The sequence below is a fragment of the Stegostoma tigrinum genome, chromosome 28 (assembly GCF_030684315.1).
Source record: "Stegostoma tigrinum isolate sSteTig4 chromosome 28, sSteTig4.hap1, whole genome shotgun sequence".
NCBI lineage: Eukaryota > Metazoa > Chordata > Chondrichthyes > Orectolobiformes > Stegostomatidae > Stegostoma > Stegostoma tigrinum.
The window spans coordinates 26,336,031-26,360,961 of record NC_081381.1 but is presented as its reverse complement, the minus strand read 5'-3'; the positions used below and the strand labels follow the sequence as shown (position 1 = coordinate 26,360,961).

Here is a 24,931-nt window from a genome sequence, read left to right as displayed (position 1 = left end):
CTGGATCGTTTCCACCTGATCCTTCACAATGGATCCTTCAATCTGGATCATTCAGACTGGGTCCTATAATGGCTTGGGATTGAGATGTGGGCTCAGAACAGTCATTTTGGCTGCTCCATTAACAGTTGTTCGTGAGACATTAGTTACAGCCACATCCATCAGAGTTGCTTTGGAATTAGAAAACATTGCGGTGGTATCAATATTGTGCCACATAAATTATATGTACTGTATGTTTGATTGAGAGGGAAGGTGTGAAATTTCTCCCGGTACCACACCTGATTTACAAGGAAATTACCTAATATTCTACTATCACCCACTTTCTCTTTCTATGAGGAGTCATGGGCAAATAGCCATACTATGCCTTCAAGAGGAGTTTCTATCTATCCCCTCTCATTAGAAACATCATGGAGGATTGGACTATTCCTCAGGCAAATCTTGGCCCTGCCTGTGGTCCACCTTATTTTGGTTGGGTCCTCAGTTGCCCTCAAGGAAGAAGTGGTGTGTGTCATTCTTTGAGCACCTTCAATCCTGACTCTTTCTTTTTACTCCTCAATAGGCAATCGCTTGGATGATGGAACCTCAGATGTGGAATCAGAGCCTGATCTCCCTCTGAAACGAAAGCAACGACGCAGTCGCACCACATTTACCGCAGAGCAGCTGGAGGAGTTGGAGAAAGCCTTTGAGAGGACCCACTACCCAGACATCTACACTAGAGAGGAGCTAGCCCAGAGAACCAAACTCACAGAGGCACGAGTTCAGGTGAGGTCATCAAGTGACACCATGTTGTGTCCAGAGTCAACAGCGCACTAACAAGGCATTCAACCCAATATGTCTAGGCTGGCATTTGTACTCTAGACACCCTGCTGCATCAGCATATCTTTCTATCTTTTTCAACTCAGCAAAGCAGATTGAGGGAAAATTTTGATAGAGGTAGGCAGGATTAGGACAGATATAGAAATGGGTGATTGTTCCCAGTAGCTGATGTTATGAGGAACAGGGAACACAAATTTAGGATTTTGATAAGAGATGGAGTGGGATCTCACATATACACAGTAAATGGTAATAATCTGCAACCCACTATCTACAGAGGGGATGGAAGTGGAGTTGATCAATGATTTTAAAGGAAATTGGATGGACACTGAAGGAAATAAATTACTTACAGGGATCCTGGTTTACAGCAGGGGAATGGAACTTACAGGATTGCTGTACAGAGAGCTGACAGAGATTAAATGGGCTGAATGGCTTCCCTCTGTATCATAATTACTCTACCTGATAATAGGAGAAAATGCAACATTTTCAAAGTCACTGACACAGGAGAGATGCTATACTGACTCTAGTGAGAGGTTTTGACATCTTCCTATGGACATATTTCTTGGATATTGCTGAATAGAAGACACAATTCCTTAAATGTTTTTGCCTTGCACTCATCAGGACAATTCACAGGAATACCAATTCAAGGGGGGGAAGAAACCTTAGTATTTCTACCATATGAAAGAAAAATATTAATTGGGTGACTCCACTGGCCCAAGGCTCTCAAAATCTCTTCAATAACATCCCTAAAGGCCCTTTCCATCCTGTCGTCCAAGTCACTTTCTAGTCCATGAGAAAGGAGCAGTGTTTAATGGAAGTGAATTGAGGAGGAGGTGAAAACTATTGATTTGCTGCACTGTGGGAATAAATAAGGAAATGGTTTGGTCAACTGACACTTAAAAAGCTTATCAAAAGCTTTATCATTTATCTCATGGTACTTATATTGAGTGAATAAGCAACAAGTTGTGCAGGGTTCTGTTTGTTAGTTCTATGATTACTACAAGGCTCCAGGGAGCTGTTTCAGGAACAAACCTCAGCAAAGGTCAGCTTCTACTCCTGCAAATTGCATGGATATAACACCCACAACCAGTTTTCACACGAAAAGGGCAGCATCATGCCCAGCATATCACAGGACCTTTGTGGAACTAAAATTCTCCAAATCTCCCACAATTGTCTGGACAATATTGGGGATGAAATCGGCTTCTGCTAATAGCAGGAAATGAGCTTTTATGAATGAACCTCACTCTCAAACCCATTGACTTCAATATGAGAGAATGTTGGGCCTTTGGTTTAGAATTAAATGTGGATTCATTACTAGCCCGCTGTGTACTGCTGCCAAAGGCCAATTTGACTCCCTGCCAGAACATAGTTGCTCAGGTGCCAAACATTCCTTTGTGTGCTAGACAGAGAGTGTTGCCAGGGCATTTGAGAGTGGGGAGCACTTAGGCTGAGCCAAATACTCTCTTCATCTAATGTCCACATACAGGGCAGTGATCAGGAGAAGGAACCCTGTTTATTTGCCACACTGTTCTTGAGGCCAATTGTGCAGCCCCACTGTTGCCAGGGGTAAACTCAATTAAATTAACAGTGACCAGGGCTGTTCACCTGGAATTGTAAAGGTGTGCATGGCTCAGTTATGCAACAGTTTAACTGTTCACCAGCTACCTTGGAGATATTTTGCTGTATCTCATTGGCATGACATTCTTCACCAATGTCACTGTACATTTTTAGCCCAACATTCAAACTGTTTGCAATATAGAGAACTTTTAGTTGTATAAACTCTGAGACTGTGTGGGAAGCTCATCGGAAGACAGATAATTTGGAAATTGACTTTTAAGTTGGTTCACCACTTCATTTTTCCTTTGAGTAGAGAGTCCAACTGCGAGGGTGGGATGAATGAATTTCTCTCAGTGGGTTTAAAATGTCACTGACCAACCATTGTTGCTAAAGAACATTGGTGAAGAGACTGGGAGAACTTGGCGGAAAGAGGAGATTTTGTAGAGGTGAGTAAAGAGAAATTAGTCCCATGTGGCAGAAGTGTAGTTAACAAGATGACAGAGTTAAATGAACCAGAGGCAACATGGGGACATTGTTTTCTTCAGATGCAACAAGTTTGTGATGTCTGAAAGTTGGAGGACAGAGACAGTGGACATAACTTCAACAGTGTCATTCAAAAGGAAACTGGAAATATTTAAAAGGAAAAATGTTAAGAGCTATGGGGACAGAAGAGGGGAGTGGACCTTTTAAAGAGCCAGCAGAGGTATGGCAGAGTGAATGGCCTTCTTTTGTACTATTTGATTCTGTGACATAGACTTTCCCCAGTCTCATTACTGGGTACATTTGGAAATGAATTATTTGGTCTCTAATTTCTGCCCATCTCACCTTGCACTGTGGTGTCAGTACAGTCATGACATTACCCTGCAGCCCAATGGTATCAAAGTGGACTTCACCAGCTTCAAAATCTCCCCTTCCCCCACCGCATCCCTAAACCAGCCCAGTTCGTCCCCTCCCCCCACTGCACCACACAACCAGCCCAGCTCTTCACCCCCCCCACCCACTGCATCCCAAAACCAGCCCAGACTGTCTCTGCCTCCCTAACCTGTTCTTCCTCTCACCCATCCCTTCCTCCCACCCCAAGCCGCACCTCCATCTCCTACCTACTAACCTCATCCGACCTCCCTGACCTATCCGTCTTCCCTGGACTGACCTATCCCCTCCCTACCTCCCCACCTACACTCTCTCCACCTATCTTCTTTTCTCTCCATCTTCGGTCCGCCTCCCCCTCTCTCCCTGTTTATTCCAGTTCCCTCTCCCCATACCCCTCTCTGATGAAGGGTCTAGGCCCGAAACGTCAGCTTTTGTGCTCCTGAGATGCTGCTTGGCCTGCTGTGTTCATCCAGCTTCACACTTTATTATCTATTTCCTCTGTTTTTGTTGGCTTGTGAGATTTCAGTGCAGTTTCTGAGTTGCTTGTTTTAATGTCAGGAATTTGAATGATTGCTTGACAGAACCTCCACACAAATCAGCAAGAACCAGCTGTTGTGGGAGTAAAGCACAGACCTTTGGGCCAGAACAGGACTGGAGAAAGTTTTTAATATGGCCCTCTGACTTGGGCAAGACCCTGGGTTAAGGTGGCATTCTGTGGTGTTCGCAGCAAGTTGTTGTGCCCAGGGGACTGCTCCATCAACAAGAAAATCAAAGTAACAGATGTCAATGCAAGCCATATGAGGCTGTAGACTTGCTTGCCGAGCCGATGTGTTTGATTGCAGACATTTCATCGCCCTGCTAGGTAACGTTGTCAGTGCGTGACCGGTGAAGCATTAGTGTTCTGTTCCACTTGTTATTTGTATTCTTCTGTTTGCTGGGGTGGTTGGCATTGCTTCCTGTTCTGTTTTTCAAGACCCTTTCCTCCCACACCTCACATTGTATACCAGCACTACTCCTCAGCTATCCATCAAACACTTCCCCAGCAGCAGTTCTTCACCTCAGTCTCCAAGGATTCCATATCTCTGAAGAATATCATTAGTCAGACGTAGTACTTTGAATAGTAGAATCATAGAATCCCTACAGTGTGGAAGCAGGCCATTCAGCCCATCAAGTGTACATCAACCATCCAAAGAGCATCCCACCCAGACCCAAGCACAACCCTATTCCATAATTTCCCATGACTATTCCAACTAGCCTGCACATCCCTGGACACTATGGGCAATTTAGCATGGCCAACCCACCTAACCTGCATGTCTTTGGACCAATGACAATGTTAGGTTGCACTTGGTGATTTTAGATTGGAGGCAGCCTTGTCTTTATTTCTGAAGTTATCACAATGAATTTTCTGGCCCTTGCCTGCATAGTTGAGGGTGGTGGTGGGGGGGAGGTGGTTGGTGGACAGGCTTTAGGCTGTGTAAGTGCCACAGTGATTAATGTTTACAATCTTTCAGAAGGCCCCAGAGAGACTGAGTGATCGACACCGAAATGTAGAAAATATTTGAGGGATCGGTGGACTTGAAAGTGGTGGGAAGAGGCTGGATCTGGCAGTGAGAAATCCTTCTGGAATGCGTGTTCACAACAGCTGTCGTCTTTCTTCTTTCTCTCGACAAACAAACTTCTATTTAACTTTTTTACCCCTTAAAGCTGAGATTTTTTTGTCATTCCACTCACTTGGAAATGAAATGAGAGTAAAAATGTCTTTTAGCTACCTTGGAGTGTATTAGAGTTATGAAATCTTACAACCTACAAGGAAACTGTCTGGCCCATCATGCGTGCGTCATCTCATTTAAAATATCTATCCATTTATCCTCTTCCCTGGGCCAGAGTTGCTGAGGTCACTACTGACTATCTCCTTTGGCTTTCTGGTACATTATTGCTGCTTAGCAGCATTGTCTATGATTCCTTCCACCCCTTCGCTGATGATTGATAGTAGACTGATGGGGTGGTAATTCGCCATGCTGGATTTTTCCTGCTTTTTATGGACAGGTCATATTGTGAGTAGTATCCACATTGTCGGATCAATGCCAGTGTTGTAGCTACGCTGGTGCACTTTGGCCATTGGTACAGCTAGTTCTTGAACACAAGTCTTCATCACTACAGCAGAGATATTGTCAGGGCATGGCCTTTATTGTATCCAATGCCTTTAGCAGTTTCCTGACAACATGTCGAGTGAATCAAATTGCCTGAAGTCTGGAATCTGTGACAGTGGAAACCTCAAGAGGATGCCAAGATGGCTCAACCGCTCAGATCTACCAGCTGAAGATGGTTTCAGCCTTGTCTTTTGCACTGATTTACTGGGCTTCCCCAGCTTTACAAAGGGGAATGGTCACAGAGCCTCTTCCTCCCTTTAACTAGTAATGATCCACTGCTGTTCACAATGGAATGTGACGAGCCTGGTTTTGGGATCACTTAGTTGTGATTACAGCATACTGTCTTCATTGTTTAGCCTGAAGGCAGCCTGTGGCTTCTTCAGGTTGACACCTCTGTATCTGAGCCCTGACTTTCATTTAATAATGAGACCACTGGGAACTGCATTCATTGCCAAAACCAATGGCAACATGGAGCAGGGAATTCTGTTTTATCGGCTGCACAAGCCTTTTTCACCCAGTAGGTCTGTGTGTGTGCACGTGCACCAAAGATCCATACCCTTTGCAGTCAGAATGTCACTTTGAATTCTTTCACCTTTTGGTCAGAAGTTTAAAAGTTCAAATCCCTTGCCTTGAGCCCATACGCCAGGCTGAAACCCATGTGCAGTACTGATGGATTGCTGCATTGTCAGAGGTGCCATCCATTGGATGTGTCCATTACTGTATTTTGGCCTTGTTTACTTTCTCAGGTCAGTGCAAACTACCCTGTGGAGCAATTTTGCTGAAGAGTGGCAGAGTTACCCAATTGCATAACAAGCATCACTGAAACTGTTGATCAGCCCATTGTCAGTGCACTGTTTATAGGACCTTGCTGAGTGCAACATGGTTGTAGTGTTCCCTACATTGCAAAAATGACTATACTTCTAAAATTCTGCGTTAGCTGCAACATGTTTTGAAACATCCCAAAATGTAAAAGGTTTTTTGTTTTTTTTTGTTCTTTCTTCATCTTTCTTCCTCTTTTTTTCTTTCTGTGTGCACGTGTAACCTCAAATCCAGCCTCCATTTCTGAGCTCCCTTTCGCTGGTTGCCTTTGATGATTAATGCGGTTGCAAATTTATTAGTAAGAGTGGATTTGCCATCGCCGAGCGTCTGTACAGATGAACAGTCACGTTACAGACTAATTTCATTTGTGGGTGAATGAATTTATTTAAACAGCAGAAGCCATGTGACACAAACGTGTTCTTCGATCATGGGACTGACACACAGCCGGCATACTGTGGGAAGTATTCAGTTTCTCTCCTGTGTGCAAGGAGCAATGATATCATTAACATTGTATGACCCCAGCTCACACTGCAGAACTGCGAAAGAAACAGAGAACTCGGAGAAGGAGCAGGTTCATTAGAAATATAAGGCTGCTAAACCAGATTGGGTGATGGCCAGCTTACTTATCCATGGCCTTCTTGTGCCCATTCTAACCTTGTTACAATCATGTAAAATGGCTCATAATGGACCCAGAGCCTGTTTTATGTCTCTCCCATTTTTATTTCCATTGAAATTAATGAGCTGTAAATCAAGGGCTAACCCATAGTCACTTGTCTTACACCATTGTGCAAAGTCAGGAGCCATCTCACATACTGTGTCTCTGACACACTCCATAATGTACCATAGAAATTTCTGAAGGAAACAGTAGCCTGAGGGTCCAAAATGGCAATAGTCAGGCGCTGTCTCATTCCCAAACAGGAAAGGCTCCTCCTGTCATAACCTCAATCTGGCCAAGCCCCCAGAATTATTTGAACATTTATGACCCTTTCACTTGTAAAGCCAAGAGATGCATGAGTGATCCCAACTGTCCTCCCAGCACCCTTCTCTCCACCAGTTTCCCCTCACTCCCCACTCCTTGTCTCCCATATCCTTCCCCTTTCTCCCCTGTTTCACACACTACCATTCACCAGTACATCCTTCACTCCCTTTAAAGCCCAACCTCCTTTTCCATCCATTTCTCCCTCTTTGCCTACTCTCCCCAAGTTGCCTTCTCTGTAGTGGTGCCCCAAATCCTAGCCCTATCTCTAGTCTAGGATCAGCACAGCGAAGGTTTATTTATTTTTAACTAAACAGCCCAAAGAGGTCAGCACACATCTGCGGTGCAGGTAGGACTTGAGCAGTGAAGGTATTTACCTGGAGGACTAGAGATAATAGGAACTGCAGATGCTGGAGATTCCAAGATAATAAAATGTGAGGCTGGATGAACACAGCAGGCCAAGGACTACCCTAGTCGTCTCTTTCAGGCACTGTCAGACCTACACCCACTACCACTTCTTTCTGCTTTTGCTTCCATCTTGCATTACATCCCAACCGTTTGTGAGGAGGGTTCACAGGGTTAATAGCTGCAAGGATAAAACATCTTGAGAATGACAACAATAAACAAGAGCAACCTGGAATACTCTGTGAGGAATAAGTAGCTGAATCAGGGATGTCGGAGGAGTCTGTGATTGGGAAGGTTTTTGCAGATCCCACTCCCGCACTGTGTGAGCTCTTGTGTTTGTAGCTACGCTCTGTTACACTTCAGCACCTGTAAGTCAATTTATCTTCATAAAACAGGCAGGCTCCAATTGGGGGCACAATGCTGGGCCTCTCCCCTGTGTAAGAGAACACTTACTAGCTTGTCTGACAAATTGCAGGAGCTGATCCTTATCTTCAGCTCCTGTTGTAATTAATCCCAGATTCTCTGTACTGACACAAACCTACCTGCTGGGCTGATACTCAAGTCTTTAAAAAAAACACTTTTCATGCCTTTATCTCTCACACTGTCATTTCTTACCTTTCTCTCCTGGATCATCATGGTTTTCTCCAGTCCTGCCACACCCCATGCATGGTCACCCATTTGATTAGATCCAGGAGGTCTCTTCAGATTACACCCAACTGTTTCCATTCCCCTTGACATGTCCAAACTCTTGGGAAATCCTAGAGGGTATTGCAATAAGTTCCACCCCATCCCAACTATCCCCCGAACCCCCGTCTCCAAATTGTCGCCAATGCCACTCTTCTTTCTGTACATCCATGTTCAAGAGCAGAAATACAAATTGCAGGCACAGGGCACCCTGAACATTTATGGTCTGTTTACCACCTCGGGTTGAAGATCTGAGCACAGGCTGGGGATGGATGTGGGGCCTTTGTGTGTGGTCCTTAATACCATGCCAGGTTCGGGATTGGCTTTGAGAAGAGATAAGCTCCATGTCTTGATGGAGGCAATGACTTAATTGTGACATCATTGCATGAGTAATTCCAAACGGCAGGCTAGTGATGTGGGGACACTGGTTTGGATTCCAGCATGGCAACTGGTGAATCTTTAATTCAATACAACTGTGGAATGCAAAGCTAACCCAATGGTGTTTATTTAGGGCTGTTGTAGTGTAGTGGTAGTGTTCCCGACCATTGGAACAGGGACAAGGGTTCAAGTCCAACCTGCCCCAGGCATGTGTAATCTCTGAACAAGTTGATGACAAAACATCTAGATTTTCCCCTCAGTTATGGAGTAGTAGGCAGACTTTGGCCTACATGACATCCTGTCCTGTCCCCAACCCCAGTGCCTCCATCACTTTACTGTGAAGATTACATTTTGTTATCAAGAAACCCATTACTTTCAGTGAGACATAAATATGAAGAGATCATCATTCCTCATACAACCCCTATAATCGAGCTGTAGAAATTTTTCATGTTGTCCTCTCTAGGGACCCCAATTAGTCTCAGACTGTTAATGCCATGAGGTATAACGAGGAGAGGGGTTAGGTGTAACAGCATAATAAACACAGTCCCCTTCCCCAGGAGGGATGAAACTCCTTGCAATTGGAATGATCATCCAGCTGAACCTGCACAGTGCACACTTTCAGTCCTTCTCATAATGAGGAGCCTAATGGTGTTCATTTTAGGGCTCTTACGGTAATATCTGTATCTCTGGACCAGGGACCTGGGTTCAAGTCCAAACAGATTATTATCTGTGACGGAAAATGAATAACTTCTTCATGCATTGCCAATGTGGAAAGCTAGCTTCTCGTCATACTGTCCACAAACCAAAGAATCCCTATAGTGTGGTTGCATGCCATTCAGCCTATTGAGTCCACACTGATGCTCCAAACAGCATCCCACTGCCTACCCTTTCCCTCCAACCCTACATTTCCCATGTCTAATCCACCTTGCCTGGACATCTGCAGGCTGTAGGAGGAAACTGGAGCACCTGGAGGAAACCCACACAGAAAGCCCATGCAGACAAGGGTACAATGTGCAAACTCCACACGGACAGTTGCCCAAGGGTGGAATCACACCTGGGTCCCTGGCACTGTGAGTCAGCAGTGCTAACCACTGAGCCACCGTGCCACCTTCCTGCAACCGGTGAAAACTGGATGGGATCTGACGCTGATGATATCCAGAGTCAGAATGTCCATTAACCCTTCAGTGCTAAGGTTGATCGACAAGAAATCACTCCCAAAAATAACTATAGGCATTTTAATGACAGTTCCTGCAGAACTGTTACCCAAGCAACGATAAGGGTCTTTGGAAAACGATGGGAGAGGGCAGCCATCAGCAAAGAAGAGGGAGCAACAGCAGTGCCAGCTTTGAAATATGATCCAAATTGGAAAATGGCCAGTTTGGTTTAATTTCAAAAATATACTTTATTCCTAAAAATCTCTTAACATATGTACATAGTCATTAAAACAGTTTGGTTCAGCACAGTACTATATGAAGAAACAAACCAAAGGCATTTCCTACTTATACAAGACTATATTTACATTTATTTGACTCATCAGGAGGGTCCAACAAGCGAACAGACCCCCATTTAACTTCGGCAGAAAGACCTGAGATGATGGTCTTTTCCCACTCCACCTTGTAGCAGCTGACCCAAGCTTTAGTGCGTCCCTCAACACATAGTCCTGCAGCTCGGAATGTGCCAGTCTGCACCACTCAGTCGAGGTCAGCCCAAACAACACCTTTCACTGAGTTGATAGTCCAGTTGATTCATGATCCCATTCTCTGAATCTGCTCCATCCTTAACTGCTCCAATATCCCAGGATTCCCTTCAACTACAATGTAACTCCTTTAAGTATTGTTACCATACAGTTCTCCATCCAGAATACCCCACACCCAACAGATCTGAGAAATACCAGCTTTTTTTTAATGACGTTTCTTATGACCCACTCCTTTCCTGACTGTGAAATTTAATAACCTGGAATAGAATGCAGTTAGAGCCATTGATAAGCTGGGTAGTGCATGCCCAAATGTCTCTAGTGTTACCTTGGGGGTGAAGCACTGTCTGATTTGTCCAGAGATTTCTTTCTGAGGCTAGGTTCCCCACTAAGCATTTACCCTTCTCAAGGATGGAGTTAAAGAGAACATAAAGGGGAGAGGAGGGGTTTTGTAGATGGAATGGGTCAGAGTTCAGCTCTCTTGCTGAGAGTTGCAGTGAAATCTATCTGGTGGGGGCACATGGGAGTGTCTGATGTTGACCTGCAGTAAATATCCCACTACAGACCATTATTTGTTTTCTCACAGTCAGATTCCGTACACCAACTCTGGTCTTCTCTTTGTGTCATTCTCCATTGCTGCTCTACCCCACCCCCATCACCAACCTTGGCCTACCTGCAAGCACAAAACCCAGTGTAGAAACAAGGAATTCTGAAACTACATTTTTAAGCCTAAGAGTTACAACGGAGCACTGCTCACAACATAATTGTTCTCATACTTATGGAATTAAACATAAATAACAGAATAAAATCCATGACTCTGAGGCCTAGTGCAGTGGTGCCTGAGGAACTATGACTTGAAGCCTGCATTGTATCCTAGCAACAGCGCCTGTCCCATCACGAATGTTTTTTGTGTCCCAGTTTTGGTTCAGCAATATGCCATTTAAAAAAAACAATGACCTGGGACTATTGGGCCCTGGCAATATATCATAACTGTAGTATATCTCTAACATAAAAGCTTCTGAAGAGCTCCTGACCTGCCATTGAAACAAACTGGAGTTAGGCTCAAGATTCACTGAAGCCCAGAGATAAGACCTAGCAACTCCATGCAGCTGACAGAACTATTTTAATCAGAGAAGCATTCGATAGTAATAGAGCGTATCTGGCTCAGTCTGGATAAGGTCTTTTAATGAATTGTAGCAACAGTATAAGAGTGACTAAAACCTGTTACTTCAAGTAACATGCCATAATGTCAGTCCATGACTACGTCCTTTGGACATCTTCATTCAGGATGGCAACTCGTAAGTTTAGAGAGAGATTCTGAAGTTAGGGAGTAGGAAGGAATTTTACCTCCTGTTTCCTTGGCAGGTTTCACATGTGGGATAGACGCACTCACAGGATAAATTGTCCATGAGTGTGAGGGGGCCTAATTTGGGCTGTGGGAGGATTAAAAGGGTAGGAGGAGTCCATTATAGGACAGAGAGGAGATAAACTGAGGATGGGGTGCAACTGATCGACAACGTTCCATGCTGTGTGTATTTGGGTTCTTTGGAAATTTTGTCAGTGTTTTCTACTTTGGCCTGTTTTTCTCCAGTGATGTCATTTTCAGTCTGCCTGAAATGTGCTGCTATTGGAAACTAATTCATTTCCAGGTTTACCAGTCATCATTTGTTCTTGCGGTGGCTACTTTGAACTGTGTGTTTTGGAAAGCAATCTTGTTACAACTGAATTCTGTACTCTGAAAAATGTCATAAATTAATTTGAAAAGGCGTCAGTCTTTGCTGTGAAGCCAGGCTTCGAAGCACAGTGTAATCCCAACTGGGCTTACGATGAGTTGCAATTTGGCCTGTTTTTGTAAAACAAAAGATCTCTGTGTAGCTGGAGGCTTAACGCAAACACTCCCACTCCCACTCACAACTGTTACTGTCAATTTTCATTTGGAGGCAGTCTTGCCCATTTCCCACTCAGTTCCCATATCGGCCAAGACTTGTGATTCATGCCTGGGTGAGCAGCTAACCTAACCCGCACAGGCTAATTCCACACTGAGGTCTGTCTCTAAATATTTTCACACACTCGATTAGTGTGCACATGGACACATTTGTGATGCACTTGACATTACCTCACCTCTGACCCTCAGAAATCAATGCTCTGCATGTTTGTTCTTAGGACAAGGGTCACACTAGCAAGCCTATTTTTACTTACCCTGAGGGTCAGCCAGGTTGTTGTGGGACCCACAGACCATGTCAGGGCAGCAGGTTCCATCCTCCTAAGGACCAGTGGGTTTTTATGACTATCCAAGGGCCTTCACGGTTATTTTACTTTTTGCCACCTTTACTGAATGCAATTGCTGCAGTGGGATTTGAACTCTCAGCCTCGAGTTTACTTCATTTCATGTTATTGTGTGAAGAATTCATGCGTGTGGGCATGTGTGCTGGTTAAGCATTTACCAGGCTGTGTCTAGGTCAAGGGTTTCACATGTGCCTATAGTGGTGTATCCACCAGTACCATAGTGGCTCCTTACGTCTCTGCCTACCTTTAAAGGCCCCCCACGATCAGGTCCTTTTAACATGCTGCAGCAACAATCCAAGATACCAGAGTCTTGGGCCATGGAGTCGTGTCACTGGGCCAGGGGGGAGGAAGGATTCCTGTTCCTTACCACTATACCAGACTCTGGATGGATGTCTTAACCTGCACCAGAGGGCAGCAATGCATCCATGTTAGCTGTGATTCCATTCAAGGTGGAATAGCTAGATCAGTACTGAGCTGCACAACTGCAAGGCGAACGCTGGGGTTAAAAGGAATCAGAGTCATACAGCATAGAACAAGGCCCTTTGGCCCACCAACATACACCAAATTACGTAATGGGCAGCACAGTATCTCAGCGGTTAGCACTGCTGCCTCACAGCACCAGGGACTCTGGTTCGATTTCACCCTTGTGCGACTGTCTGTGTGGAGTTTGCACATTCTCCCCGTGTCTGGATGGGTTTCCTCTGGGTGCTCTGGTCTCCCCCACAGTCCAAAGATCTGCATGTTAGGTAGACTATAGAGTAGTAGCTACAGCTTAGAAGCAGACCCTTCAGCCCAACACATCAATGCCAATCAGGTATCCTAAATTAATCAAGTCCCATTTACCAGTACTCAGCCCATATCCCTCTAAACCCTTCCTATTCATATACCCAGCCAGATGCCTTTTAAATGTTGTAATTGTACCAGCTTCCATCACTTCCTCTGGCAGCTCATTCCATTCACGCACCACCCTCTGCATGAAAAAGTTGCCCTTAGGTCCCTTTTAAATCTTTCCTGTCTCACTTTAAACACGTACCTTCTAGTTTTGGACTCCCCCACCCCACGGAAAAGACCTTGGCTATTTACCTTATCCATGCCTTTCATGATTTTATAAACCTCTATGAGGTCACCCCACCAGCCTCTGACGCTCCAGGAAAAATAGCCCCAGCCGTTTCAGCCACCCCCTGTAGCTCAAACCCTCCAACCCTGGCAACATCCTGTAAATCTTTTCTGAATTCTTTCAAATTTTACAACATCCTTCTTACAGCAGGGAGACCAGAACTGCATGCAATATTCCAAAAGTGGTCTAAGCAATGTTCTGTACAGCTGCAACATGATCTCCCAACTCCAAAACTCAATGCACTATCCAATAAAGAGAAGCACACCAAACGCTTTCTCCACTATCCTGTCTATCTCGGTCCCCACTTTCAGGGAACTATGAGTCTGCACCCCAAGGTCTCTTTGTTCGGCAACACTCCACAGGATCGTACCATTAAGTGTAGGCCATGCTAAATTGCCCATAGTGTCCTGGCATGTGCAGGCTGGGAATGGAAAATGCAAGGTACTGGGATAGGGTAAGGGGTGGGTTCTGGGTGGGGTGCTCTTTGGAGAGTGGGTGTGGACCAAGTGAGCTGAATGGCCTCCTTGCACATTGTAGGGATTCTAAGATACACTAATCTCATTTACGTGCACTCAATCATAGCCTACTATAGCCTGCTCATCCGGATGCTTCTTAAATGTTGTGAGAGGACCTGCCTCCACCGCCCTCTCAGGCAGCACACTACCTATATTTCACCATCCTCTGGGTGACTAATGTGTCCTCAGATCCCACCTAAACAACTTACTCCTCACCTTAAATTCATGCCCTCTGGTCTTAGGCACGTCTGCCATTGGGAAAATATTTTCATGATCTACCCTATGTATGCCTTTTGTAATTTTGTATACCTCAATCAAATCCCCCCTCAGCCTTGTTTGCTCCAGGGAAAACAAACCCAGTCTATCCAGTCTCTCCTCATAACTGAGGCTTTCCACCCCAGGTTATAATCCTAGTGAATCTCCTCTGCATCCTCTCCAGTGCATTCACCTCTTTCTGGTAGTATGGCAACCAGAACTGCACAGAATATTCTGTCTTTTGTAGCCTAACCAATGTTTTATGAAGTTGTAACGAGACTTCCTTAGTCCTAATGAAGACAAGCATCCTGTATACCTTCTTCAGCACCCTATCTGCCTGTGCTAACACCTTTAGGGATCTGTCGACTTGCCCACCAAGACCCCTTTGTTCCTCAGCACTGCCTAGGGACCTACCATTCACTGCATATGTCCTTCCCTACTAGGCCTCCCAAAATGCATAACCCTGCACTTATCAGGATTAAATTCCATCTGTCATTGCTCTGCCCAATTTACCAGCTGATCATTATCAGACTGTAACCCGAGACCATCCTCATCACTATCAACAACACCACCTACTTTTTGTGTTTTCTGCAAACTGACTAATTACAGCCTCCACATTCACATTTAAGTCATTAGTATACGTAACAAACAGCAAAGGTCCCAGTTCTGATCCCTTTGATATGTTGCTTGTAATCACGTAAATAATCCTCCACCATCACCCTTTGCCTCTTATATGCAAGCCAATTTTGGATCCAGCTTGCCAACTTGCCTTGAATCCCATGGGCTCTGGCCTTTTGCACTGATCTTTCATGTGGGACTTGTCAAAGGCCTTCCTGAAGTCCATATAAAAGCCTGAATGAAGGAACTGTGCGCCTAGTGAGATCTGCTGCTTCAAAAGAGATGAGAAAATAAGAGGATGAAAAATATGCTCAGCAGTTGGCTGCCTGATTCAACTGTTTCAACAGCCTAGACAATCTGTCACAGTCCAGAAGCAATCACTTCACTAGGAGACTGGTCCAGGGCCCTGGAAAAGGTCAGTTTCTCCTAGTTTATTTGGTAGAATTAGTAGGTGTGTAGAAAAGTGTACTTAACACCAACAACTGATATTTATATAGTTCCTTTGACATAGAACAATCATCCCTAAAGCCACGGTTAGCTCCGCTGGCTAGGTAGTTTGCACATGGTTCAGAATAACGCAAACACTGAAAGTTTGATTCCCATTCCAGATGATGTGGGCATTGTCTCCTTGTCTAGCCCTTGAGACTGAAGGCAGTGGCAAACCCCATCTTTACCCAGAAAACAGTTCAGGAGGAAGCACCAGCAGACAACAAGCCAAAACATTGCCTTCAGCTAGAGCACACGTGAATGAATGAATGACTAAAATCTGAAAGGAAGAGAGGATGAGGAAGACAATTCCCAAATGCAAAATCCAGCTTGGGGGAAGGGAGATGGAGAAACGCAGAACTAGAGACACAGCTGCAAAGAGAAGGCAAACAAGAGAATTGACTTTGCCTGTGATCAAGACAATGGCAGGGATTAGAAAGTAATTACATCCAGGAAAAACATTTCAATTTCAAAATTCAGCATAACAGGGCGTATAGAATAAAGGGACTCTGCCACTTTCCCCTTGGATATTTGTTCTCTGGTTTCTTATTTTAAAAATGTACTGACTGGATGAGTTATTGCATTTGGTAATAGTGGTTGGGCAAGTTACTGTGTTTGGTAATATTGTTTGGACAAAGTATTGTGTTTGGAAATGTTGATTGGAAGTATTCTTGAGTTTGGTAATATTGATTCTCCACTTTGCAGGTCTGGTTCAGTAATCGACGAGCGCGATGGCGTAAACAGGCTGGAGCCAATCAATTGGCAGCATTCAACCACCTGTTGCCAGGTGGCTTCCCACCCACTGGAATGCCAACCTTGCCCCCATACCAGTTGCCTGAGTCATCGTATCCAACAACTACCCTCTCCCAAGGTAAGACCAATGTGCAGTCCAACATGACGGTTTGCCAACCTGGTATGAGAGGTGCTTGTGGTGCATTGGCTGCCTTATTCAACCACTTCAACAGCCTAGACTATCAGGGACAGTCCAGAGACAGTCACTTCACTAGGAGACTGGCCCAGGCCCCTGGAAAAGATCAGTTTCTCCTTGTTTATTTGGTAGAATTGAGATTCAATTGGTGAAGACATTGGGAGTTAATAACGTACAGAGCATTTACTGCTGATGTGGAACTCCCTCTTGTTATCAGACCCATTGCCTTGTTATCCCACTAATTTCACTGGAAGCATTTACCAACTGATGGTGTCTACCGAACAGCTGTCAGAGCTTGTGAAACTGAATCCACAATGTGGGAATGAGGGGAGGGGAGAAGAATAGTTGGGAAGAGAGATGGGGGCAGTCAAAGGGGCATTGGTGAGGAGATAAAGGGAGGGGATGGAGAGGTCAAACTTAGACAGTGCATGGGAAGAGAAGGCAGGAGGTTGCAGAGTAGGACAGGATGAGGAAGGGCAGGATTGTGGGAGAGGAAGAGCAATGCATCATGGGCATGATGTATCAGACTTGGCTGTGTGACTAAACACTTGTTGTATATGATTGGTCTCAGATGGAGGGAGCACTGTCCACAGACCACAGCCTCTCCCACCCTCATCTATGCACCAGAGTGGCCTGGCAGCGGCAGCAGAAAGTGGCTCATATGGTTTAACGTCCAATCGACATACCTTCTCCAGCTACCCCGACAGCTTCATGAACGCATCAGGACCCAACAACCCCATGAACCAGGTCAGCAATGGACTCTCTCCACAGGTCAGCCTTCACACAGTCACTATCCTGAACATCTGTTAGGGCAGCTGGTCAACATCAATTCCCTCCCACTGTGATTAAAATTCATTTCCTGTCCAATCAAGCTGTAAAAGCAGGGGTTTCAGGCCCATGACATAGGCAGCAGAGTCAATGTTCAGTACAAGTCCTTTCTTTCTTAATCTCTCCTGCATTTGAAGAAATTCAACCTATTAGTGCAACCCAGATTTTGTAATAAGATACTGAGAGTCTGGGTTGCAAGCTCAATGGACAGTTCTGAGAATCTAACATATGACTCCAAAAATTGAACCAAATGACTGAATCCATTAAGTAAAGAAAATAATTGCCATAGTGCAGGAAATGCCCAAAGAATTTGTTATTTTTTGGGAAATGTATATTCCTTCTTTAACGTTGAAAAGTTGAAAGAAGAGTTGATCCAAAGCAGGACATGATGGTTAACCAACAGCCAACCAGGCTTTAGGTCCTGGATGTTGAAACTAAAGGACAACTATTAGATTGAAGGACATCATAGCATGAGATTGAAAGGTTCAGAGAGGAAAATGACAGTGTGTGTATTGATAATAGTGCAGTGGAGACTGCATGGCCATTTAGACATGCAAAGGCACAAGAGAAGTAATATAAAGATTAGTGTCCTTTAGGGAAAGAAACTGCCATCCTTACCCATTTTGGCTTCTATGTGACTCCAGATCCACAGCAAACTAACTGCCCTCTGCAATTCGGGATGAACATTAAATGCTGACCTTGCTAGTGATGCCTTCATCCTTTGAGTGAATTAAAGCAAAACATTGATTGATAAACAAGAGTTAGAACACTCTCCTCCAATATAGAAGCGTGAGAGTCAGCACCGTCAGGAGGGGAGGGGGAGCTGTACCCCAGGAGAGTCAGCGTCTTCAGAAGGGGAGGGGGAGTTGTACCCCAGGGAGAGTCAGCACTTTCAGGAGGGGAGGAGGAGCTGAATCCCGGGGAGAATCAGCACCTTCAGGAGAGGCATTGAGAATGTTGGATAGGGAAGAGTGAACTGAGTGAATCCTTCCCTAATTCAGCCTGGTCAGTCACTGAGACAGACAATGGAAGTGTTAAGCCCTGTTCTGGAGTGTATCCAATTTCTCATGACCTGACTCCCTGTGAGTGGACGGGCTGGTGGGTATGACACATTTTCCGGAAAGTTCTTCATTTTCACATTCCCTGTGGAGTAGAAAGCCTGTCTGAGAAGCGGATCTTAGTAGCACCTGGTACGATCAGAACAATGTCTGCACTCTAACTTGGCAGGGCTGCTTTGCAGCCACATGGCATGAGATATCATCATGATCTTATGGCAGGACTATGGAAAGCTAAGCTTCCTTCCATCCTCAGGGAGCTGTTAAATACTTTTCACAGATTTCTAACTGTGTTCTTGCTCTTGTGGAAAGTTCCTTTCTCCAGCTTCCACCCCCTTTTGGAATGAATCCCATTTTTTTTAAAATCAGTAATCCCGGTAAAATTTTCTCACTCGATGTGTGCTACTGTTTCTCTAACATCCTTGAGTAGGTTGCCATACATTCATCTCGTAAACTTGATAAGCACAATTTTTTTTCTGAAAATGTGTAATGTTTAATCAAATGCTCTTGCGTTATTTCACTTGAATGAGCTCCAGGACAGGGAATTGAAGAGTTACTGTGTGTAAGAGGGAGCAAGAGAGACTCAAACAGAGGAAAAGATAGAGATTCTGAATGTGAGAAAGCCATAGGCAAAGAGAAACTGAGTGCAAGGAGAATGCTGAGAAAGAGACTGAAGAAAAAAAAATTAGGAAAGACAGGAGAGAGAATTGTATGGAGTTAGACGTACAGTCAGAGATGAAGAGAGAGAGAGTCACTGAGTTAAAGAGAGTAAATATGTTTGTTAGAATTAATGGATCAGGTTAACAGATACTTTTCTCTGTTGGGAGAGGTAGCTTAACCATGATTTACTTATTCAGTAAAGTGTAAATGTTCCTGAAGAGCATTAAAATTTTATTTCCAATTCACACAGTTCCCCACAGTCATAAGCACTGGACCAAGCTGTTACCCCCTGTATGCTCCTTACAAGGGTAGACAGCTGAATACCTGTACCTACCCACCCCGGCCCATTAAAAACCAAGCTCCATTGACAGTACAGGGTCAGAGCATAAGACCACTTGCACAATATGATCCTGATTGCTGAGAAACCCAGTCAGCATACCCTGATCGCCAAGTGCCAAGCCTTCTTAAATGATTGAGGCACAGACCAGCCTGAATAACCTCCTTCATGCTATAATGATTTGATATGAATACATGGCTGTTCTGCAGAGCCTTGATCTGTTGGGAGAGGATCTCAGAGGGGCTGAACTTCCAGCAGCTTTAGTGATGACCCTTGACCCTGTCACAAAAAGATACTGTGACCTAGTTAAGATATTTAACACAATCAAAAGAAGATGGGGGAGATAAAGGGAAAATTCTCTCAGGTGGAAAACTCCAGAATATGAGGGCATAATCTTAAAGTTAGACCAGGGATGCCCAAGGAACGCTTGTTCACCCAAAGTAAAAGTCTGGAATCCTCCCTCAGAGAGAACTGTTAAGATTGTAGAAAAGAATGAAAATTTCAAAAACTGCAACTGGTAAGTTTTTTATTGGGTATGGGAATTAAAAATTACAGAGAGAAGGTGAGTAGGTGGAATATTGGTACAAATCCAACTGTTGTTAAGTTGAAAGACAGAGCAGGCTTAATGGGCCAAATGGCCGCCTCCTGTTCCCATGTGTCTGCACTGATATGGTGCCCATCAGGGATGAGGTTGCAAACTCACTGCAGTGCTATACTATTGGATAGATCTGTCAAGGACAGCAGAAAGCCTAAAAATGTTACTGGAGTTTTCCTAAACCAACCAATCATTCCCACAATCAATATTCACTGTGCTCACAGCAAAGCCATATTCACGTGTACATTGACGTTATACCGATGGCCTTCTCGCATTCCATGCTGCATACATCTGTGGTTAGAAAACTATGTGTCCCAGGCCACCATAACCAGAATTCCTGAGGCAGATAACCAGAAAGAATTCTATATCAACAGGTCCTACCCATTTTCTGTTGCTTTGGCAACCAAAGTTTCAGGCTCCTGACCTTTGAGTCTGACAAAAAGTAACAGCAGGTTAACAGTCATAAATTGAATTTATTAAGGAATAAGGTTACAAACATAACTTGAGGGTTACAGAATCAGACAGTACAGAGGAGCAGAACTAACATCAGAGGAGACAAGGCACTAACAGAGATGGTTGTTTCTTTCTCCTGGTATAGAAGTGACAACCTTTTAGCAAACAATGTTACCAACTGTTTTCGCATGTTCCCTCCTCTCACCAGTTGTTTGATGGTTTTATTTACAGTGTCAGTGTATTATCACCATAAGGTCTGTTATGGGAGGTATGGAGGCTGCTATCACAATGTAGGATTATTGGTGGCATTGCTGGGTCATGCTTGTGGGGTTCAGGGTCACAAAGGTCAGGATTCTCAGGGAGTGGGAATGGGAAATAGTCTTGGGAGCTGCACTCAGTTGGGGTCATAGAAGTTGGCTCCGGTAGGGGGGTGGGGGTGGTCCAGCTTATTTCCGTACTTCTACTTCTTCAGTGCTAAAATAAATGATTCATTGCTTGCCTTTGCTGGGTGTCTTCACCCTGGGACTACCCAAATTCAGTTTGGTGCAAAATCTCAAAGTTCAAATGTAGAGACCAATCATGGGAGCCAATTTTCCAAATTAAAACCAGTTAATTCATTTTTAAAACAAGCAGATAGCCAGCGGAAGGCCCTGACCAACATTGCGCAGGTGAATGGGGTGGAACAGCAATCACTTCCCCTGCACACACAACCCACCCTCCCCCAAACCCCCAACTCATTCTGAGCAGTAACCAGGTTCAGGTTCTGTGGGAGTCCTGTGCTTTCATTGTCTTAGTCTATGGGTGCCTACGAGATCAAAGTTAGGGTTGATAGAAGGTTGTCAGGGTTGGGCAATGGCCTTTGGGAATCAAGGGGACTTGGGGTCTGAGGGATTCAAATTGTCAGCATTCAGGTCTGTAAGAGCCTTTGGGGCTCACATTCTGAATCTGCAGAACTTGGGAAGTTTGGGTCAGGGTCTATGGAAGATTGTGGGAGTCAGGGGCTGCAAAGATTGGGGTCAGGCTTGCACTGGGCCGCAGTCTGTGTAGGTGGTGGTGTGTGTGAAGGAGTGGGAGGTTTCAGGGTATGTGGAAGCTGGGGTCAGAGTGTGTGGATGTGGGTGACAGGGTTTGTGAGGGGGGCAAGGTGTGTGGGCAGATCAGTGTGTACCGGAAGGGGTTGTCAAGGAGCGCAGAGGGGGCTAAGGAATTGTGGAGGGGGGCAAGGGAGCACAGGAGGCAGGGTGGTCAGAGATAACGGGAACTGCAGATGCTGGAGAATCCAAGATAACAAAGTGTGGGCCTGGATGAACACAGCAGGCCAAGCAGCATCTTAGGAGCACAAAAGCTGACCGTTTGGGCCTAGACCCTACATCAGATTTTTTCTGATGAAGGGTCTAGGCCCAAAACGTCAGCTTTTGTGCTCCTAAGATGCTGCTTGGCCTGCTGTGTTTATCCACCCCCACACTTTGTTATCACTGGAGGCAGGGTGGGGTGGGTGTCAGGGTTTGTGAGGGTCAGGGTCTGTGGGATTTAGGGTCAGAGTGTGCAGGAGTGGAATTATTCTGAACTCCTCTAATGATGACCTTTTGCAAGAAAACAATTGGTAAGTTTAATTGTCCTGAACAAGGGCTGTCTAATGGACACAGCAATTCGCCAATGGGAACCCAGCAGCTTTGTTTGACTTCATTTGACTTTATTTTATTTATTCAATAAGTGAGAAGAGAGGATGTTGTGAGCATTTGTAATTAGAATATGGCATGATTAGTTGGATGGAGCTAGGTTCCATTTGATGTTCAATGAGTCACTATCACCTCGATGAGTGCAAAGCGAGGGAATGAGAGAGATGTTCACTCTCCTTTGATCCATTGCCTCAGGCTCACTTCACAACCACTTCCAGTCTGACTGAGCCAGTTATTCCTGGCAAGTGTCTGTTAGAGATAAGAACAGAAACGACCATACCAGCAATTGGCCAATCTGTGAAATTGCAGTAGAATCTCAATATCTGACATACAGCTCCAGTACAGGTGCTCCCACATACCTGCAATATTTTACCATGCTATCAGAATCTCCTGGGTTGGAAGATAAATACTCTCTTCTTTGTTTCCTTTTCTCTGTAAATCTTTGTTCAAATTCTTTTATTGGAGGGTCGAAACTATGATTGCTACTCTTCTCCTGTAAGCTTGAATCTCTTTGTGCAAACATTCTCTGTTCTTTTTTCCACAAAGTTGTCAACAAAATAGCACCACAAGGAATTTCATCCAAGAATGTTACTGCTAATAGTAAAATAAGCCACAAAGGAGGCTACCCCCCAAACTTCCATCTCTCATCACTCTACATTTTCTCTGCTTGTCTCTCTCCCTAACACTGTCACACTCTCCCTTACTCAAACTCTCTCTTCCCTCTCTGAATGCATTCACTCCCCATCTCCCTCCTTCCCTCTCATCCATCCCTCACCTCCCCCTCGCTCATCCAATATCTCTCTCTCGAGCTCTCCCTCCCTCCTTCTATTGTGATCCCCCTCATTCTCCTTCCCTCACTCCCCTCAATTCTCCCTCCTTCATTTCTCCATCCTTCTCCTTCATTCCCTTCCGTTTCTCACCTCTGATTGCAATCTGTCTGCTGAGCACTCCCAGAGTAATTCTGTGTTTTGGCTCCAATCCCTTGGAAACTTTAATGCTTCTTGTACAAAAGACAGTGGATCAGGGATGATGATGTGGTGACAAACAGACAGATATCAAAAGCCTGTTTGAGACACAAAGGTCAATTGGCCGCATGTGCTTTCCGTTAGTTACAAATACCAGACTGACAGGGGCAGGCCCTGTGATTAATCCTTGGCCTCCTTCCTTTTCTCACCCTGTAACTGCAGATGACTCTGCAGAGCTGAGTATGAAACTAAAATTCACTTGGCGTTCTGTTGTTATTACACCATGGACCTGAAGGCTCATTCCAAAGTCATAGAATCAAATACTGAAGAAAGAAGCCATTTAACCCTTTATGCATGTTCTAGGTCGTTAAAGGTTTACCCACATAATTCCATTTCTCTGTAGACCTTTCACTCTTTGTCCTTCTAGCACTCATCTAATTCCCACTTGAAAGTTATCATTGAATCCACTTTCACTGTTCTTTCAGTCAGTCGCATACTAGATTGTAAAAACTTTGCAAAAGAGCAAACATTCCTCACTTGTCCCCAGGACTATTTTTACAATCAGTTAGTTCAGTGCCCGCTGGTCAATGACCGTCCAGCCAGTGGAAACACTTTTTCCTCATTTACTTGATTAGACCACTTATAATTTTGATGTCAGTCAGCACTTTGTTGCAATCACACCTGTGGCCATCATTTTCTTTAACTCCAGATGTTATCCTCACATCTCCAGTGGTTCCCTGGGGATCTGTGCTGTGGGTTCAGGGAAGCGGGGTTGAAAAATCACAGAGCTCCTACCTTCATGCACTCTGTTTTCACTGTCCCTGAAACACTCCCTTTCAGATCACGTTCGGGAGCTGCTGATCTCTTGTTGGTAGACAGTTTCCACAGATCCTCTCACAGTTAAACTCATGTCCCAACACAGTTGACACTGCCAGGGTTAAACTCCCATCCCCTCACAATCGGCACCGTCAGGGTTAAACTCACGTCCCCTCACAGTCAGCACTGTCAGGGTTAAACTCACGTCCCCTCACAGTCAGCACTGTCAGGGTTAAACTCGCATCACCTCACAGTCAGCACTGTCAGGGTTAAACTCGCAGCCCCTCACAGTCAGCACTGTCAAGGTTAAATCCGAGTCCCCTCACAGTCAGCACTGTCAGGGTTAAATCCGAGTCCCCTCAAAGTCACCACCGTCAGGGTTAAACCCAATTCCCCTCACAGTCGACACCGTCACGGTTAAACCCGTTTCCCTTCATGGTTGGCACCGCCAGGGTCAAACCCGTTTCCCCTCACGGTCAGCACTGCCAGGGTTAAACCCTTGTCCCCTCACCGTCGGCACCGCCAGGGTTAAACTCGCATCCCCTCACAGGCAGCACTGTCAGGGTTAAATCCGAGTCCCCTCATGGTCGGCACTGTCAGGGTTAAACTTACGTCCCCTCACAATCGGCACCGTCTCGGTTAAACCCGTTTCTCCTCATAGTCGGCACAGTCAGGGTTAAACCCGTGTCCCCTCATGGTTGGCACTGCCAGGGTTAAACTCGCATCCCCTCACAGTCGGCACGGTCAGGGTTAAACCCGTTTCCCTTCATGGTCAGCACTGTCAGGGTTAAACTCGCATCCCCTCACAGTCAGCCCTGTCAGGGTTAAATCCGAGTCCCCTCACAGTCACCACTGTCAGGGTTAAACTCGTCTCCCCTCACAGTCAGCACTGTCACGGTTAAACTCGCATCCCCTCACAGTCAGCCCTGTCAGGGTTAAATCCGAGTCCCCTCACAGTCAGCACTGTCAGGGTTAAACTCGCATCCCCTCACAGTC

The 24,931-nt window shown here is 45.1% G+C and overlaps 1 protein-coding gene across 4 annotated transcripts in view; it reads left to right on the top strand.

Moving 5' to 3' along the window:
- LOC125466662 (paired box protein Pax-7) overlaps nucleotides 1-24,931 on the top strand; it is a 128,605-nt gene that overhangs the window by 66,706 nt on the left and 36,968 nt on the right. For 3 of the 4 annotated variants that reach the window (XM_048561484.2, XM_048561486.2, XM_048561482.2), the window contains 3 exons: nucleotides 557-759; nucleotides 16,325-16,490; nucleotides 17,119-17,318. In XM_048561484.2, the coding sequence (XP_048417441.1) occupies nucleotides 557-759; nucleotides 16,325-16,490; nucleotides 17,119-17,318 (569 nt within the window). The remainder of the gene's footprint in view (nucleotides 1-556; nucleotides 760-16,324; nucleotides 16,491-17,118; nucleotides 17,319-24,931) is intronic. The other variant, XM_048561485.2, reaches the window with a different exon arrangement.